Source organism: Sus scrofa, chromosome 1, assembly GCF_000003025.6.
Source record: "Sus scrofa isolate TJ Tabasco breed Duroc chromosome 1, Sscrofa11.1, whole genome shotgun sequence".
Lineage (NCBI taxonomy): Eukaryota > Metazoa > Chordata > Mammalia > Artiodactyla > Suidae > Sus > Sus scrofa.
The window spans coordinates 122,118,577-122,139,323 of record NC_010443.5 but is presented as its reverse complement, the minus strand read 5'-3'; the positions used below and the strand labels follow the sequence as shown (position 1 = coordinate 122,139,323).

Here is a 20,747-nt window from a genome sequence, read left to right as displayed (position 1 = left end):
ACCGCCTTGGCAACGGTCGGGCTCCTCCCTCTGGTGTCGCCCGGAAAGCGCTCCGCCGCTCCCAGTTGCTACCGGGGCCGGGTGCGCGCCTCCGGCTCGGGCTGAGCGGAAGACGCGTGGAGCTGTGCGGCGACCCGCGGGCTGTGCAGGTCTGAGTCCCACTGCGATCCCTCGTGCCCGCCCCGCGCCTCTGGGGACCGGTGGTTTGGCCGGAGCGGGGCAGCTGCCGGAGTGGACGCTCCTTGGCAGGGCCGTAGCGGAGGTCGTGCGGAGCGTCGCTTGTGAGCGGGGCCCTGGTCCCTGCTCGGGCGCTTGCGTTTTTTAAGATCTTCAGGGCCCTTTGGGGAAAAGGCGTACGAATTTTTCCTCCAAAAACATTTTTTTTTTCACCTAACAATTATTTTCAGTGCTTTCCACCCCAAGAAAAGTCTGTCCAGGAAAAGTTAGTCCTTTTGGAAGTCTATTCTTTATTTTTTAGTGTTGGAGTGGTTTGCGGGGCATTGATTATCACGAAGAAACTTGGTAGACAGCGTGCCATGCAGTGTATTTAAAATACTAAAATTTTGATTACATAATAAGCAAAAAATCTGCTCCTTATGTTTGAATTATTTCTTGGGAAGGTAGTACAAGTCAGGAAGAATGTTAACACTGCAAGCTGCCAATTCCACGAAGTTGGATAATAAAGTCGCCACTTGGCTCAAAACCACAATATTTAAGAATTATTTCTGTTGGAACCCTAGTGTACCATGAAAAACTAAGACAAGACTGACCGTCTACCACATGGTGGGTGGGGAGTTGTTAGTGTGTATTGAGAAGGTGATACCTTGGATTTAAAAAAATGGGTATTGGACCTGTGCATGTGTGACCTGGTTCTTAAAAATACTCTGGCGGGGGAGGGGGGGGATGAAGTGGATTTTACCTAGTTTTGAATAGGTCTGAAGTACAGGATAGGGGCGTTTTCTATGATGTTCCTCTGGGAAGTGAGTTAATTTTCCTTTATTATTTAACACCCCCACCAAAAAAAAATTTTGCAATTCTGCCATTTCTGCTAGGCTGCATATGGCCTGTAAAGATTTATCAGATACTTCAGTAGCAGATGCATAGTGGATGCTTCTTTTTCAGAATGGTTTTCATTTAGTTAACAAGTATTTGTTGAATTCCATGCTGCATAAGACACAGGGATAAGGAAGATCTGTCAAGAATTATGCTCTTGGAGAGTTGACTGCTAGGAGGGATAGCTTCACTGAAAAGGTAATTCCAAATTAAAGTACGTTTTTCCGTGTTAAATATATGGAACCAGTAATAAGTACACAAAAGTAAAAAGGTGTAAGAGATTGCCATGGGCTATCTAGAGTCCTGACTTTGAGACTAAAAATAGAACATTATGTATAAGGTAGAATTGATAGAACTTGCTCGTGCAATTAATTTTGGAGGTAAAGAGGGTAGAAGGAGAAAAAATTGGTTTGTTTTCACCCCAAGTTGTAGAACGATGGGTACACCAGTAAGGTAAACATATTTGTTATTATCTTAGGAATAAAGTGTTTTTATGTTTTCTCAATTACCCCCACAACTCCACTTGTATTTCTCACACGTATTTGATGTTAACAAGCATGTTTGGAAGGTTTTGAGTCATCATGTTTGCAACAGAAGATGTGTACATATTAGAGACAGGCTGTTGGTGAGGTTGAGACAGATATCCTGGTTGTACAGTTTTAGAGACCTTTGGAAGGAGCTACCCATGACTTAACAGCTGTAGGCCTCTTCTGTAGCCACCTCAGCCATAGGTGAGAAGTAGGTGAGGCAAGGAGAGGAGCCATAGACATTTCCCTTTCACTGTCTCAAGGTATTTGTGTTGTTTGATTTTGTAGAGGAGGGATGTTTTATATAAGGCTTTGCTAATATTAATTTAGTTATATGGATAGAAGGAAGGCAAAAATATAGGGGGATATTTCTGAGGCATCTCAGGAGGAGTGCACTTTGAGGCTGTAAAAAAACTTACCAGGAGTTTTCTATTGAATGTCAGGCAATCATGTTGTCTTTCATGACATCCACCTTGGAAACTGCATAACTCTCCACAATGCCTAGACCCTATGGTGGCACGTGCAAACCCCTCAATAGCTACTGGAGTACCCAGGGAAATGGAGTTAGGGTGAATTAGTCCAGTTCGATTTCTTTGTTAGGATGAGTCCCAGATGTTAGGATGAGTCCCATGATCTGGATAACTCTAGACTATTACAGCCTAAGAATGTTTGTAAGAACCTCAGGCAACACCAGAACAAATCAAATCAAGAGGATTTGGGTGTCAATTAGCTTCTCAAGTTCAGTGATGGGACCTCTCTTGGCTCGAGAGGTGACTTTTCTTTGGCCAGCTTCTGGAGACTAACAGGATCTCTTGCCAGACTTTTAAGGCTGCTTCTGTCCTTGGAATGAATTTTGATCTTAGCCAGGATTTCTTTCTTTACCTAGATTTGTAGATGGAATCTAGAAACCTGCAGACCATCTGAAATTGTGTGCAAAATATTCCATCTTTAAGTGCATTTTCTAGAGATAAAGTCCAAGACTCTCTTGCAATCTTAAAAGGATTTGAGCCTCAAGAAAAGGTGGTAGCTTAATATCCTGCCCTCTCCCATCATTCAGGGCATATTGGCAAAGATGAAAGCCGTTTTTAGGTAGATGATTTGGAGTGAAGGTCAGAAACAGATAATGTTTTCCATTTGTGAGGTAAGGAGAAGGGATTGACCCATCAGTCTCAAATATCACTTTCTCTGAGCAGCCCAAAATGTAAACCTGCATCTAATCAGTACACGTCAAAAATATTTATGGTATTTTGGCTTTTCCCTTGGGTAAATTTGGAAGTATCTTTTACTTTTCCTTCAGTGACCAACATCTTTTTTCTTCAAATCTCTTCATTTGGGTCTCAAGCTCCCTGGGGTTTATAATCTATAAAAAGCTCCTGATGAGTTAATTAAATTAGTGTCACTGACTTCTTAGTAAATTATGTTGTATATTATGTTCCACTGGACTCTTTGTTCACTTTCTATTTGGGAGACCACAGAAAGTTTCCTGTTGCAGTCACAGCGTTTTTCCTGTCAGTATTTGTACTCAGAGTGCCTGGAGCCTCATAGTTAAACACCACAATGCCATAAGGCTTTAGAATATGAGAATCATTTTACAGCTTTGGAATGCATATCAAATCAAAAGGGCCCCAGTCTCTTTGCTCCTTTGAAACATATTGTGCTTACAGAGTATTTGAATAACAGTTTTGGCAACAATCATCCTTTTTTGAAGGAAATATTGAAGTGGGAAAGTTATTTTACACATTTTATCTGTACAGCTGCAGAATCTGAATGGTGTGTATTTTTGAATAGCAGTGTGAATTCTTAGTTGGTGAACATTGTTGTTACTCTGTACAGTTTTAACAGTTGTAAGATTACACTTTATATAAATATAGGCATATATTTCACTTTTTGGAATATTTTAGAAATTTAGAAATTATAATTGGTAATGAATGCCTCTCATTTCAATGGATGTTTAGTTATATTTTTATGTTTGTTTTAAGTTGAAGAAGAGTACATCTGTTAGAACATAACCAACTAAACATTACTGGTTTCACTGGGACCTTGTGTTTTCATTAGTGTTCAGATTGAGATTTGATGTCATGTAATATCAGTTAAAAGTCATAACTTACTTGAATAGTAAGGGTTGAATACACTGATAATAACATAAAGCATTACATTCCAGTTCAAAACAAAATTATAGTTTCTGGAACAAAAATAGTCACTGAAAAATAGATTATTGGTACCGAAACTTTATATTTGAATAATTTTTCTGGAGAGAACCTTCCATTTTTTATGGAATAAATAGCTTAAAAGGATAATTTATTGTTTTGAGTTTATTGCTTAATTTTATATTTCAAAGCATGCTAAATTAGTTGTTTAAAAAACTTACTAATATTTGTTTATAAGTACTGAAAACAGCCCACAGTTGTGAGTTAAATTGAGTAATTTTCTTTATGGAAACAGTAAAAATCTTTTCTGTTTTTATTTTGCCCCTCACTTTTTTTTAGTGCATCTATGATGTGTGTTTTTGAAATAGAAGTTAAACTTTGATTTGAATGAAAAATGTCCCTGAATACACATATATTTCTCAAAGAAAGGGAAGAAGAGAATTCAAAATTTGTGGAAATACAACAGTCACAAACTACTTCCATAGCTGCAGAAGATCCTCTTCAAAACTTATGCTTAGCATCTCAAGAAGTTCTTCAAAAAGCTCAGCAAAATGGAAGATCAAAATGTCTTAAGTGTGGTGGTTCAAGAATGTTTTACTGCTATACCTGTTATGTCCCAGTTGAGAATGTACCTACTGAACAGATACCACATGTAAAGGTTGGTCATTTAATTCTTTGGAAGTAGGTAAATAGATTTTAAAAACACAGCTCATATGTACCTACTCTAGTGTAAGTGATAAGCTTGACAAATAACATCATTATGAAAATGAATTATATTAATAGATCATTTAATCTTATACGCCAGTAAACCTATTTGTTTCTCTTGTTTCTGGAAAAAGAGACACATGTTGCCCAAATGTGTGTCTGAGATTAATGCTGTTGTTTTTAATGAAATCATGTACTTTTTCTTAGTAGTGATTAGAATTCATTTACAACATAGAAAAAATGTAGTGTAAATGTGAATACCGTAAGAAACAAGTTGAAGGAGACCACATGAAGGTGCTTCAAAAACCACCTCAGGGTCTTGGACTGCTCTTTGAGAAAACATATTCTGAAGGAACTAGGGTTGATTTTTGCTTAGGCAAATTATGAGCTTAGCCCCATCCTTTCTATACTTGGAGATGGAGTACATATCAGTGACCAAAACTAAAGTAAAATTGAAAAGACTAAGACCTATTTATTGGGCTGTGTAATAAGTATAGTGATTTGAAGCCAGATTTAAGACATTGATTTAAATTCATTGCTTACCTTCTACTTTTTTTTTTTGCCAAGACTATTCTTGTGTAGGTAAAAAGTTTATAGACCATCACATCTATGTAAAGAATTTATTATGTGTATGTTAACTTGTCTAATAGTGACCTCAGTTATAGGAGTAAATCAGATATTGTGTGAAATTTGACTACTGCCTATTAGGACTTTGAGAGACTAAATCCTACGCACAGACTCACTGGAACTTGCCAGTAAGAAAATAAGTCGTAACTATATTTTAAAATATTTAATGTATTGATTTTAAGATTCATTTAAATTTCAAGTAAGAAAAATACTTGAACACTCATATTTTTTTACTTGAAGTTTAGCATATATGTCACCTTGGCAAGTCCATGGCCTCCTCAAAGTTCTAAAATCACTCTTACAGGCTGTTGAAGGTTTACTGGCCAAGAATAAGTTAAGCATGGAAGCCAGTCAGCTTCATAGTTACCTTAGAAAAGCAGAGCTTGAAGACAGTAATTCTTTCTAAGTTTCATATTTTCTTATATGAACATTACATTTCAGAGTACAGTTTTGGAGTACACTGAATCATTTCATCTTCATAGCCGGGTTGAAAACTGATCAGAAATGTTGGTGATTGCCTTTGTAACTTTCAGCTCTCCTTATCAACCATATAAGAAAGTCAGTTTTGCTAGTAATAGAATACATTGCCATGATCTGCTCTTTTCTCTTCTTTCCTCTTTCCTGCCTTCCCTGGGTTGACAATGACCTGCTATAGAAAGACCCTGGGGGAAGGGAATGTAGTGTCAGCTGGGACTGAGCATCATGAGCAAATCTCATGTAGAGTTAAGCCAGAAGTAGACTGATGTAAAGTCATTTGTGAACTGTTTACTTAAATGGTAAATTTTCCATAACTGGAAATTGGTGTGATGATTTGAAGCAATTGGCTCCAATTTTTAAATGATCACGAGGCCTAAATGGGAGGGTAGGAGACATGGGTTTGAAACCCTAGATTGAAAACTGTTGTGGGGAGTTCCCTGGTGGTTTGGTGGTTAGGACTCCGTGCTTTCACTGCTGCAGCCTGGGTTCAGTCCATGGTCTGAGAACTGAAATCCCACATCAAGCTGCTGCACACCACAGCAGGAAAAAAAAAGAAAGAAAACTATTATGGTCCTTCTAAGGTATATACCATCCTCTTTCCTCATAATCATCCTGAAAAAATATGTCCAGTTGGGATCGTCTAGTAGCATATAGCAGCTGCCCCTTTAAAAAATTATTCTGGAATTAATAATATTCTGAATGAAAGAAGTCAGATGAAAAGAGTACTTTATTATTTCATTTGTACAGAATTCTAGAAAATGCAAACTAATCTAATGTGGTAGTAGATCAGCGGTTGCCTAAGGGCTGTGGTAGTTGATGGGGAAAGAGGAAGGAGGAAGGCACAATAAGATTTTTGGGGGTGATGGATATGTTCATTATTGTGGTGATGAGTTCAAAGATGGAACATATGTTAAAACTAATTAGATTGTACACTTTAAATATGTGCAGTTTATTATAGCAATTTTATCTCTTTAATAAAGCTGGTTTAAAAAACAAGAAAAATAGTTTTGTACTCCATAGTAAAATAGCTACGTGCCCCAGATAAATACCTAGAATCTTGCCTTTTAGTGTGGGCTGGGAGCTGGAAGATGCTTATCATAACAGATAACTCATTTGAACTCTGCAATGAAGGATCCATCTCACAGAGAGTTTCTTAATATAATGGGCGGGGGTGTTATGACTTGGCTTTTATTTCCATAATTATGGCAGAATGCAGGACTTGTACAAGCATTATACTGAAAACCAAATAAGTCAACAAAATAGAAAAAAGTCTAAATCAAGAAATTTGCAAGATAATATTTTAGCATAGAAACAGGGCATAATTCATGGTAGTTAAATAATAAAACCTTAAGTAAAATAGGCAAAATGATTTTGAAAAGAGCTATTTTTTATATAAAGAGTGTACCTCCTGGAGTTCCTGCTGTGGTACAGTGGGTTAAGAATCTGACTGCAGAAACCCAGTCTGCAGAGGTGCCAGCTCCATCCCCTGCACAGTGGGTTAAAGATCCTACATTGCCACAGCTGTGGTGTCAATTGCAGCTGTGGCTCAGATTCAGGGCCCGGCTTGGGAACTTTCTTATGCAGTGGGTGCAGCCATTGGGGAAAAAAAAAAAAAAAAAGTGTTACCTCCTAGAACTATTCTGTTCCTGTTTTTCCAATTGATAATTATGCTGTTGATCATGCTGAGAATCATGATGTTAACAATAAAAGATAATACCTTTAACCTCAAAAGATGTGTAAGGAACAAAATTTTAACCTGAAATTTAGATCCAAAGCTTTTGCCCAAACTTGTATTTCCCTTTAATATATTGTAAAATTAACAAACCTAAAGTTTATAGGAATTATAAAAGACATTCATGGCACAGATGTTGAAATGCAAGGAACAGGACTTAATGCCCCTGTAACTAAAATGAAAATGATATTGGAACTTTGTTGTAAGAGACAATTATGTGTTAAATGAGTTGAAAATAGTTGTTCTAGTACATGATTAACAGTGTTGAGGAATAAATTTATGTTTGTTTTATGACTCTTAACCATTCTTAGTATTCTGTTCTAGAAAAGTATGGCTTTCAAATCATAGTATACTTATAGGAATTTAGTGTGAGCTTGCTATATAAACTTTAAAGGCTAATTTTATTAACATAAAAATTAGAATTTTTATATTTGTTTTGTTCATTTGTCCTTTTTTCTTTAAATTTTAGCTTCCATTGAAGATTGACATCATTAAGCATCCGAATGAAACAGATGGCAAAAGCACTGCTATACATGCAAAACTCTTAGCACCTGAATTTGTAAATATTTATACATATCCTTGTATTCCAGAATATGAAGAAAAGGACCATGAAGTAGGCAGCTCATTTATTACAACTCTTGACACTGAATCTAAAAATGAACTTTAAACTCATTGCCTTTCTGAACTTACTGAACCACAATTTAATATTTTACTTAATGATCTAGGGTTAACTTTATATAACTTTAAAGAACATACAGTTTACTTTATCAGTATTTTCAAAGATCAAATGGTCTTAGATGTTGGGCTTTTTTAAGTCTGTCTTCCCACTTTTTATTGTCTGTCTGCATTTTTTCTTCAGGTTTTTCTTCTTTGCCAGTATTCAGACCTACTTTTACTCTTCACCTTTCTCCATTCTTCTGCCTATACTACTCTTAATAGTGTAATGATGCAGACTGAGAAACCAGAGTACAAATGTTGCTGTTTCTCCAAAACAAGAAAGACTAAGAAGAATTTTTAGAAATTCTCCCTAAATTAAGAGCTTTAGTATATAGCCTTAGTCATATTTCTTTTGGTTACTCAGAGGACTTCCCTGCTTCCCTGCTCATGTCTAGATTCTTCTTCTTTTTTTTTTTTTTTTTTTGTCTTTTCTTTAGGGCCACACCCACGGCATATGGAGGTTCCGTGGCTAGGGTGCGAATCAGAGCTGTAGCCACTGGCCTATGCCACAGTAACAGCAATGTCAGATCCGAGCCATATCTGTGACCTACACCACAGTTCATGGCAACACTGGATCCTTAACCCACTGAGCGAGGCCAGGGATGGAACCTGCATCCTTATGGATGCTAGTCAGATTTGTTTCCACTGAGCTATGATGGGAACTCCTCATGTCTAGATTGTTAATTGATTTTCGCATAGTTGAAATTGTTACGGTAGTGACAGCTGGTTTTTTCAGCTGGCCTTGTTGAAAAGTAATGTTGCAATAGATCTCAAAAAATTAGGCCTTGAGTACTTCTGAAAGAATTATATAAATCCTTTTAGTCTTGGGTGAATAATTGTTGGTATGGTTAATATAGAAACAAATTAAAATTAATATTCATTTGTTTGAGAAAGAACTTGAAAAAGTTTTCCTGTTCCTATCAGTATATTTATATTTTTTGGTTGAATTATACACAGTTGTAAGTGTAAATACACAGTTGTAAGTGTAAATACAGTTGTAAGTGTAAGTGTAAATACTGAGTTTTGGATCTAGGAATGTATTTGTATTTCCTTCTCTGGTCAACAAGGTATCACGTCAGTTAAGTAGAACACAGGTAATATAAAAAGACGTGATATGCTTATAATCCAAGAAAACTAAGAATCCATGAACTTTACCAATTGGGTATGGGGAAGTATAGGCATGCATTGTGAATGGCTGAAAAATTTTATTAAGTTTGAATTTTATAAATTCAAGATTTTAAGTTTTATTTTTGTAATATTTATTTTTTCATATTAGCAATGATACATGCTTATTAAAGAAAACTTGGGAAATAGGGAAAAATATGGAGAATAAAATACCGTGATTCTATCAACACTTCTTTATTTAACAAATATTTACTGGGTGCCTGCTTTGTGGCAGGAGTTGTGCATACATTGGAAAAACTAACAGTGTATAAGTTCTCAGTAAAAACATGCTGAAAGAGAGTACCATAATTAGAGAATTATTCCTGGAAAGTTATATATTTTTAGTTTTATTTTTTCACCTTAATAAGTACAGTTTAACAGATATTCTGAGTGTTGTGAGTATATGTATGTTTAGAATTATTATTATTATTTTTTTGTTTTGTTAGGGCTACACCTGTGGCATATGGAGGATCCCAGGCTAGGGGATGAATCAGCACTGTAGCTGCTGGCCTAAGCCACAGCCACAGCAGTATGGGATCTGAGCCACGTCTGTGACTTACACCACAGCTCATGGCAACCCCAGATCCTTAATCCACTGAGCAAGGCCAGGGATTGAACCTGTGTCCTCATTAATGTTAGTCAGATTCATTTCTGCTGAGCCACGATGGGAACTCCTAGAATTGTTTTATTAAGATAGATTCCCATGAGTGAAATTATTTGACCAGAGGGTATGAAAATTTCAAGACTTTTGATTTAAATTGCCAAATTGCTGTCACAAAGAGTTATATGATTTAAACCTGCCATCAGTAATGGCTATAGAGTCCTGATATACCATTCCTCATCTGCTCTGGTTGTATCATTGTTTTATCTTTGCTTATTATATAGGTGATTATGGTATTTAATTATTGAGCACTTTTCAGTGATTCTTTTTCAAAGTAACCCATACTTTGCCTTTTATCTTATGAAATATTATAGGGTTTCGATTTTTATTTAAGGTACAATTAACTTGGTTTATATCAATGGGTGAATAACTTACTTGAAGTCAAGGAATACTTCTAGGTAGTATAGAATGATTATAAATGACTGAGAAGACGCCAAAAATTTTACCATACATATTAAAGAAGCACATATAATAGAACACAATGCTTGTTTCTCAGATACTCAACATATTTTTTTCTCTTAAAGTTTTAAATCAGAATTTATTAATTTTGAAGATCACAATGGCATACTACTAACTTAAGTTTTTTTGCTTTAGGTTGCACTTGTTTTTCCTGGACCTAGGTCTGTCTCAGTAAAAGATATTTCTTTTCATCTGCAAAAACGGATTGAAAATGGTGTTAGAAGCCGAAATGATGACCTTGACAAGCCATCCATTAAACGCAAGAAAACTGAAGAACAGGATTTGAATGATAACAAGTGCAAAGAGACACCACTAAAAAAAATTGTATTTATAGACAGTACCTGGAACCAAACAAACAAAATATTCTCTGATGAGAGACTTCAAGGTAAGAAAAAAATGTATTTTTTTGATTGTTCCTTCCTGCAACTTTGATTTCAGAAAACTTCAAACCTATAAATAAATTGCAAGGGTTGTATTGAATACACATTCACTTTGTCACATTTGTTTTATTTTTCCTTCTCTGTTTTATATATATGTGTGTGTATACTTGGGTATTATATATATTTTTGGTTGAACCATTTAAAAGTAAATTGCAGGCTTTACAACATATCACCCTTAAATACCTAAGTGTACATCTTTTAAGAATAGTTGCCCAACTGTGATACCATCATCACTCTACAAAAATTAACAAAAGTTCTGTAATATCTAATATATAGCCCATAAATTGACCCAAAAATGTCCTTTGTAGCTTTTTTTCCTCTGATGCAGCATGTAAACTTATATTCCATTTGGTTATTATGTCTCTTTAGTCTCTTTTAATATAGAACAGTCTCTTGTTTTTGTTTTTCATGACTTAGACTTGTATGAAGAGGACAGGTCCAATTGTCTGAATGTTTCAATTATCTGAATGTTTCAATATTAGATGCAGTTTAAATATTTTTGTGAGGATACTTCATGTAAGGATAAATCTAGGTTTGTCCATAACATTCCAGTTTATATCTATTGTTTTGATATAATTATTAATAACATTCCTTTCACACTCAGAAATGAAGCTGCTTAGCTGATGATTTATATGTTTACCCTATTCATAGCTAAAGTTGAATCAAATCAGGAGGATATAATGATTAATCAAATCAGGAGGATATAATGTAAGTTGTTCCATTATTGCCAATAACTTTAATTCCTTGATTAAAGTCAGGACTGCCAGATCTCTCCACTATAAAGTTTATTTTCTTCATTGAAATTAGTAGTAATCTGCAAGATGATGCTTTGAGATTGTAAACTATTTCCCAACTGCTTTTTACTGAGTGATTTTTAGTATTTATTGATGACTGTTGCCTAAATCAGTAATTGCATTAAGGATTGCAAAATGATGAGATTTTAATATTATTATTTCATCTACATTTGTTAGCTGGCATTCTTATGTAAAGAAGAGATTTTCTTTTTTCCTTTATCCTGACCCCTTTTTGAGATGACTGTGGTCTTATGGACTTCCTTTTAATTCAATATATTATAATCTATTATGACTGTATTCTTTTTGATGCCCAAATTATCTCAAATTTTGCCATTAGAAGAATTTCAAGTCCTTGTAGCATTGCCTTATTTGTCTTTCTGGTACAACAGGATGTCCCAAGTTCACTTGTACTTTTTTTCTTGCCCCAGACCTAGAATTAATCATTTGAAGGAACTATGTTTCTTTTAGTGGGGAATGATATTAGAAACCAAGATCTGGTAACTTTATTACTGCTTAGATGTCACTGCTTCAGTGGACAGAGCCAAGAGAAATAAGTAGCTATATATTATGAGTTCTTATGAATAGTTCCAGTTCAGATTTAACATTACTTTCTTTTGTTTTATGTTTATATCTTTTTTTCTTTGAATGAAAAACTTAGTTTCTAATAATAACGGTTTAAAAAAGTTGTTTGGAGTTCCCATTTTGGCTCAGCGAGTTCCCATTTTGGCTCAATCCCTGGCCTCACTCAGTGGGTTAAGGATCCAGTGTTGCTGCAAGATGTGGTGTAGGTCACAGATGAGGATTGGATCTGGTATTGCCATGGCTGTGGCCTAGGTTGGCAGTTGCAGCTCCAGTTTGACCCCTAGCCTGGGGATTTCCATATGCTGTAGGTGCGGCCATAAAAGAAAAAAAAAAAAAAAAAAAAGTGTTGCTTTACTTGCCCAAGTAACACAACTAATAATATGAAAAACAGGGGGTAATATCACCTCTCTTGTTCCCTTAAACCTTACTCACTTCCTCAGGCTTTCTCAGTAGTTTCTCTGAAAGCTTTAGGTTTATTTCCAGCTCTTTGATAGCTTTATTTGTGTACCATGTATGATGAGAAAGCAAGAGAGCTGACCCTGTTGGTAGTAGACAGATTCCAAAACAGTTTCAACTTGAAAGAGCTTCTTCCAGGCAGTTGTTAAAAATGTACGTAATCTATAAAAGAAAGTTTATGACACTTGTTGGAATCTTGTGTAAGTTCCAAGCTAAAACAAGTGTCAGTACTAGATTTAACAAGCTTAATTTATGTAGTTTGTACCTCTTAAGAACAGCATACATGTTAGTAAGATTGCTTTGTCATTCTAATTATGTGTGTACTTGCTTGTATATGTGTGAGAAAGATAGGCAGAGAGATAGAGACAGAGAAAAATTGTGTGTATATGTGTCTGTGTGTGTGTGAGAGAGAGGGAGAGAGAGAGAGAGAGAGAGAGAGAGAGAGAGAGAGAGAGAAAGATGTCAGAGTGTAAGGCCTGCAGCCTTGTTGCTAATATTTAATAACGAAATGGAACCCTAAAGCCCTGCTCTTTGGAGTACTTCCTGGCATATTACCTTGGATGGTTACAGAAGCAAGTTACTTCTTAGTTTTGAAGGTTTACCTGAGCCATTTTTCTTTAAATTACTTTATATGGTAATTAAAAGGATCAAGTGAAGAACATAAGTGGTAACAGAGAACATTATGAAGGGAATTATTGACATACAGTACAAATCTGTTTTTAGAATGTCCACATTTCTGCTTAAGGCTTAAAAATCACATTTGTACAAAAAAAAAATTCCTGTTATTCCTTCGCAGGTCTCATAGAAAGTACCATATTTCAATTCTGTGCTACATCAAAAATTTTAAAAGGGATTTCTTAATTCCTTCAAAATATGAAATAAACAGATTTCAAGAATCAGTCTTCTGCATTCCTACTTCATCTCATTAACAATGCAACATATTGTTTTCCCAAACTTTGTAGAGAAATAACTGCAGATGCTTTACTTCTGTCAGAATAAAACATTTGATGGTTGAGCACCTAATTTAATCATAAAATCTAAGCCTACAAGTTGAAGCATAGCATTCTCAAAGATTCAACATAGGAAGGCTTAGGGGAATGCAATGGGGAAGGATGGTTTCTTTTTGTTGGGGGAGGGAGTTCAGATTATTAAATCTGGCATTCACTAGTTCAGTAAGTGGTGCTGGGAAAACTGGACAGCTATATGTAAAAGAATGAAATTAGAATATTCTCTAACACCATATACAAAAATAAAATGTATTAAAGACTTAAATGTAAAACCAGATACTATAAAACTCCTAGAGCAAAGCATAGGCAGAACACTCTTTGACATAAATTTCAACAATATTTTTTTGGATACATCTACTAAAGCAAAGGAAATAAAAGCAAAAATTAAAAAAATGGGACCTAATTAAACTCATAAGCTTTTGCACAGCTGAGGAAACTATCAGCAAAGCAAAAAGACAACCTACTGAATGGAAGAAAATATGATACAACTGATAAGGAATTGATATCCAACATGTATAAAAAGCTCATATAACCGAACATCAAAAAAAACAGATAACCTGTATACTCTTGGTGGGAATGTAAATTGGTTCAGCCACTATGAAAAACAGTGTGGACTACCGTGTAATCCAACAATTCCACTCCTGGAATTTATATTGAATTATGTTTTTTAAAAAAGCAAATACCAATTCAAAAAGGTACATGCACCCAATGTTCATAGCAGCATTATTTACAATTGTCAAGATATGGAAGCAAACTAGGTGTCCATCAACAGGTGAATGGATAAAGAATATGTGGTACACACACACACGCACATACATACTCACACACTAGAATACTACTCTGTTATAAAAAATGAAATATTGCCATTTGCAGTGACATGGATAGACTTGGTGGGCATTTGACTAAGTGAAATAAGCCAGACAAAGACAAACATTGTATGCTATCACTTATGTGTAGAATATAAGAAATATAACTAGTGAATGTAACAAAAAAGAAGCAGACTCACAGGTATAGAGAGCAAACTGATGGTTATCAGTGGGGAGAGGGAAGTAAGAAGTGCTTAGTTCCTTCTTAGGGGAATAAGAAGTACAAGCTATTAGGCATAAAGTAAGCTACTTTATTGTACAAAGAGATATTGTACAATGCAGGAACCATAGCCAATATTTATAACTAAAAGTGGAGTACAACCTTTAAAGATTGTGAATCACTATATTATACACTGGTAACTTATATAATAGTATACAGCAACTGTACTTCAATTTTTGAAAAATATTCTATTTTAAATTATTTAGTTTTGCTTTTTTTTTTTTACCTGTTTTTTCAGGATTCATATTTTAAACTCAGCATTTTATTTCTAACATTTTTCCATGTTATGATTATAGCTATAGTTTATTCATATTCACTGCTGTGTAATATGTGATTGTGTGCATATACTATAGTTTATTCAATCTCCTGTTAATGAAACAATTGAATCGTTTCTAGTTTTTGCTGTTACAGACAGTGCTACTACTCCTGCCCATGTGTAAACTTCTTCTAGGAAACCTACCTAGAAGTGGAACTGCTGGGTTGTTTCTTATGGGAATGTTCCATTTTATAAGACTGTAACAGTTGTTTTCCAAAGGGTGGGTATACAAATTTATACTCTCACATTAATGTGTAAGAGTTCCCATAGATTCATAATGCCTCCCACCATTGTATTGGCAAATGTTTGATTTTTACCAATCTAGTGGGTGTAAAGTGGTATTTCATCATGGTCATAATTTGCCATTCCCTAATTATCAGTTGGATTGAGCATCGTTTTGTTTCCTTATTTGGCCATATACATGTCCTATTCTGTGAAATACCTATGCCCATTTTTCTAGTGTTTTATTTTTCTTTTCTTATTGATTTGTAGGAATTCTTTGTATATTATAGAATATAGATAACGTTCTGAGATATCTTCTTGCTGTTTGTTGCTCATCTTTTAAATTGCTTTATGGTGTCTTTTGAGGGACCAAAATTATTAATGTAGAATTTCTGTCTTTCCTGTTTGGCACTTTTGTGTGTCCTTTTAAAATCCTCTCTCGCCTAAGACGTTTCTAATAGTTTGTTTATAGATTTAAAAAATATTTTCCGTGTATGTCAATTATGTTTCTTCCTTTTCAGTTCTTATGCATCTAATTAAATTATCGCTTTTGTATTACTCTGTTAACTAGGACCTTCAGTGCAGTGTTGAATGGAAGCCCTGTGGAGCTCATCTCTGTCATGTTTCATTCTGATAATCAATGTCTTTTAAATGGCAGGTTTTAATGTATTTATGTTTGCTGTGGATATTGACTTATTTGGATCTATTTCTACCATCTTCATTTTATTTCTACTTGCTCTGGTTTTTCTTTGATTGAATTTTTATTTTTATGTTTCCATTTTTTAGTATTCCTGTTTTGGTTCTTTTAGGGGATTGTATTATGCACATGTAAGTTAAAATTCAAAGTCAAACAGTATTTTTATCTCTTCTTTTGAGCACTTGAGGACTTACTACAACACATATTCTCCTAGTTTACAATGGCATTGTTATCGTCTCAACTATTTTTTGTTTTGACGTTTATTTTCAGTCCACAAATTAGATATTCTTACTGTTTTTCTTTAATACCGGCAGCATTTCTTTGGATTTGCATAGATGTTTACCATTTTCTTTGCTCACCATTCTTATAAGTCAGACTGTCTTTTCTGAAATATATTCTATAAATTCCTTTCATTAGATCTCCAGTTGGCATATGTTTATTGGCAGGTTTTGTTTCTATTAATGTTTTTCATTCTTGTTCTTGATATATAGTTCTGCTGGATAGATAACTTTAGATTGCCAGTTGTTTTCTCTTGGCACTTTGAAGATTTTATTCCGGAGTCTTCAGTATTCTATTGCTGCTAATGAAAAGTGTCCTGTCATTTTGATTACCATTCTATTGTATATGATTTGCCAGTTCTCAATGGCTACTTTTAAGATCTTCTCTTTATCCTTGCTCTTTTGCAGTTAAACTACTATGTGAAGGATCCAGGCACTGATTTGTTTGTATTTATCCTCATTGAGATGCATTATGTCATGTATCCATGGCCTTGCATTTTTAAAAATAGTTTCTGAAAATGTCATGGGCATTATCTCTAAATTCTGTTTCTCCTCCATTCTCTTTGATATCTCCTAAAGAATTCCTATTTGATATATATTTGATCCTCTATATCTCTTAATATCTTAATATATTTCATATTATTTATCTCTTATCATTCCTTGCCACATTTCTTAGGTAGCTGTTAGCTGTTAGAAGTGTGACAGAAAAAATTGGCCCAGAGATTACTAATCTGGGTCAGTGGGCTCATTTGATACTACCTTCTTCACTTTTATTTCTCACTTTAAAATAAAATATGATTGTTAAAAAGTATTAGCAAATTAAATATAATGTGAGTTTGAGTGCTAAGATCTAAGGTGCCAAAAGCATTCTCAGTTTGTGTGTTGATATCTGAATTATAAAAGATGGGAGTATTATTGTTTGATTTCATGAGTCATTTCCTCTTTAAATATACAGGCAGGAGCAAGGCATTTGCAGACAGCTCCTTGAGGCTCTGAAACACAGATGTGAAAGCTAATGAAACAGCTCTAGGTATTCTATTCATGAAGGTATAGCCAAAAAGTGAAAATCCAGAAGTAGTTTTAACAGTATTAAGAACCATTAATTTGCCTGTCTAGTCTCATTGAGTTTTAGAATGATGTTTTAAATGTCAGTTTGGCAGAAAATGAAACACTTCTGAGAACCAGTAAATTTAGACCTGTCATAGATTAAAATATTAATAGACACTGTTAAGTAGAAGACAGAAAGAGATGACCATCTTAAATGTTAACTACTTTTAACCCTACAAAGTTTAAGATTTAAAGATAGCTATCATGGATAAGATTTCATCCTTTGTTTTATATTACTTGTATATCCCTTAATGCATTAGAGAAAATATTCTATTTGGAATTGGGATTGAAGGAATTTATCTGTGCTCTGTTAAAGAACATCCTTAAAGTAATTAAGAAAAATCATCATTATTGTACCACACCCTGTGGTTAAGAGGAAATATTTATACTTCTCCTATTTGTTTTTGACAGGATTGCTACAAGTCGAGTTGAAAACAAGAAAAACTTGCTTTTGGCGCCATCAGAAAGGAAAGCCAGATACCTTCCTTTCCACAATTGAAGCCATTTACTACTTTCTGGTAGACTATCATACTGATGTATTAAAAGAGAAATACAAAGGACAATACGATAATCTTTTATTTTTCTACTCTTTTATGCACCAGTTGATAAAGAATGCCAAAAGCCCTGGAGACAAGGAAACAAGAAAAATTACCCATTAGTTTTTAATGTCACTTATGTCATTTTATTTTGCTGCAATCAATAAAATCATAATTGTGCTTTGTTTATTCCTAGGAAATATTCATGTGTAATATCTGTAAGACAACTTGAAAAAGTAAGGCTTAATTAATTTAATTCGTATTTTTAAAAATGAAGTTATTTTTAAGGGAATTTTCAGAGATGGTGTGGACCAAAATATTCATTACAGAAGTAAATTTGCTCAAGTTTGAGCAAATTTTACTATTATATTTTAATATGATAGTTTGTTATATTTATATCTATGTAATTAGATATTTGTTTAGTGATCTTCATATCCTTCCCACCTATACTCACAGAATCTCCTCAAGTAATTTGCTTAAGGTTAATTAATGGCAAACACGGGTAGTACTGGAATTGTAGCTTTAGTCACTAGGGCTGTTTCTTTAAATCCACACTGTCTGTGATGGACATTTGTTACTTTTTTCAATTGCCTGGCATATCTTTTAGGGAGAAATAGCTAGCAATCATGTCCTGTCACAGGGATGGACATATGACCCAGTTGGCAAGCAAAATGCCTAGTGATTGATTTAGGGATGAGTACATGTCCCAGCATCCTTTTCGATAAGTGATAGGGCTGCTGTAGGACAGGGGGTTTATTTCTCAAAAAGCTGTATGGTGCAGTGGTTAAAAGCACAGACCCTAGATTAAATTATCTGAATCTAAATCTCAGCTTTCCTTTTCCACTTACCATTTTTCAGTTTCTTTATTTCCTAAGAGAAGATTATACAGTAGCTATTTTAGAATTATGATAAGGATTAACTGAGTTAATGTATCTAAGGGGCTTTCAACAGCACCTGGCATATAGTAAGTGCTATAAATGCATTTACCCTTTTCATTATTTTATGGAATTGTGAACTAGGCATGATGTATATAACCCAGGAGCTATTGGTGACATCTGTGCTGCAGGTGGCAAGACCTTGCCTTAGAATGAAGCCAGCAAAAGAAAACAAGAGTGGAGAGAGAAAAAGACTGAGTCCTGAGGACATCATTTAATCATCTAATCTAGCTGCTTATGAATGGAGCCCTACTGTGCTGAATAGCTGCTGCTTCCCTTCGAATCCACCCTTCACTCTTTCCCATTCTGTTCTCTGCTCTGTGAGGTAGGTCTCCTTGCCCACTGGCTTTTGCTTGGGTTCGGCAAATGGAAGCACCAGCAGGAAGTTGGAAGTTGAAAGGAAAATGAAATTGTTTATTTCCCTGGCTCCTTTCCTCTCAGGTCCCCATGGATTGGCTGTGTCCTTTACTGAAGGTCATCCTATCAGGCATCCCTTCTCATCAGTTATTCCAGTTAATTTTGTGCCCCTGCTCCTCCCTGTGGTTCTTTTCTCTTTTACCCCTTCTAATGATTCCCAGGTGTTACTAGCCCCAGGGTAGGTCATTACACTTTGTTGGTTTCCCTAAACCCGCCTACACCTTTGTAAATAGTTGTTTTAATGTATTTTTTTCAAGTGTCCCATTTGAAGTTGCCCTCTCTTTGGACACTGACTGATAAATTCATCGATGTGAATGCTACAAATAACAGTACATTCCACAAAGTGTATTCAGTGGGACACAAGTTTTTATGAAAAAATAAATTATTGGTAAAATTGTTTGTTGCACATTATATTCCCCTCTTAGAGATTCAAAAGGCACGGCATAAAAATGCTGAAGAGTCCTGAAATAAACATTTTTCTTTAAGTTAATGTTTCTTAAATTTAATTAGTAATTTCTACTATCATACTGTAGAAATAGGACATTTGAAACATTGTAATTTAAAGCAGTTCCTGATTAATGTATACATGGCAGTTAAGGCCTAAAAAGATTAAGTAACTTGCCCATAGGGTCAAACAACTATTTAGTGATAGAATCTTATCTAGAATCTGGAACTTCTGATTTTGTTTAGTGAGGTCACCATTTTATTTTGCTATTCATTAAAATGAATGTGGATTATATAAGGTTTGAATATTATTAGCACCATAGTCTTAGCCAAATAAACTAGCTGACTTGCTTCTTAGTTAATAGGCAGTAACTGGCTAGCAGTTATTTTACAAGAAAGGGATTAAAATGGATTTTTTTTTTTTTATGTTTAGAACTTGGCCCTGGGAACAGAGGAAGGCCTGAATTGATTTAAGCAGGGCCAAAGTTGGATTTCTCTGGGCTAAATTTGAACTTCCCTGAGCCAAAAACTATTGCCATTTTAACTGGCTCTACAAACCAAATAAATATAAAAGAGGTGGTGGGGGGGAGAACTCATTTGCCCTGTCTTACAGCTGTCGTAAGTAAGAAAGATGACCCACATACTTCATAAGAGCCTAATTTATAACTAAGGCCAGAAAAATCTCAACCTCTTCCTCCCAAATAATAGTGATACCTATCTGAACAATGAATCGTCTGTACTTGTCTTGTTTTTCCTTTGGTATGAAAGACTGTTAAAAAATGACCCTTATTCCTTACTCCTCCCTGGATTCATGGTATTTTTTTCATGATCCTTTGAAGTACATTCTCACTGATTTGGGGCCATATGTATTTCCAAACATCTAATGTATTTCCACTTAACTCTTGTGCTATTGCTGTCGCCATAAGCACATACATCTAGCTTAGCCTACTGGAGGGTGAGACACACGTGGAATAGCTGTCTCCTGTCTAGATTGGCTGATGGTCAGTGATCACCCAAATATGCGAACCATCTCAGCCAAAATCAGCAGAACCACCTAACAGACACCTTTCTGATTCCATATGTGTGAACAAGGGATGCCATGTCCTTGTTTTGCTGCTGAAGATTTATAGATAGTATTGTGCCAGTAGATATCTCATCTTT

The 20,747-nt window shown here is 35.0% G+C and overlaps 1 protein-coding gene across 5 annotated transcripts; it reads left to right on the top strand.

Moving 5' to 3' along the window:
• Window positions 2-17,992, top strand: DTWD1 (DTW domain containing 1). 5 transcript variants are annotated; one of them, XM_003480370.4, is made up of 6 exons: window positions 6-149; window positions 1,174-1,251; window positions 4,067-4,385; window positions 7,738-7,881; window positions 10,405-10,654; window positions 17,666-17,992. In XM_003480370.4, exons 3-6 carry the CDS (start codon window positions 4,122-4,124, stop codon window positions 17,911-17,913), a joined length of 906 nt encoding a protein of 301 aa, XP_003480418.1. In that variant the 5' UTR covers window positions 6-149; window positions 1,174-1,251; window positions 4,067-4,121; the 3' UTR covers window positions 17,914-17,992. The 5 variants fall into 5 exon arrangements, with proteins under 5 accessions (XP_020929422.1, XP_003480418.1, XP_003480417.1 ...); XM_003480369.4 differs by having other exon boundaries at window positions 45-149; window positions 1,123-1,251; XM_021073763.1 differs by lacking the exon at window positions 7,738-7,881 and having other exon boundaries at window positions 2-149.

Bases quoted from the DNA above. Each gene is read 5' to 3' on its own strand.
- DTWD1 (XM_003480370.4), top strand. From the start codon at position 4,122: ATGTCCCTGAATACACATATATTTCTCAAAGAAAGGGAAGAAGAGAAT. The intron at 4,386-7,737 runs GTTGGTCATTTA...TTTAAATTTTAG, and splicing joins AACAGATACCACATGTAAAG to CTTCCATTGAAGATTGACAT. The intron at 7,882-10,404 runs GTAGGCAGCTCA...TTTTTGCTTTAG, and splicing joins ATGAAGAAAAGGACCATGAA to GTTGCACTTGTTTTTCCTGG.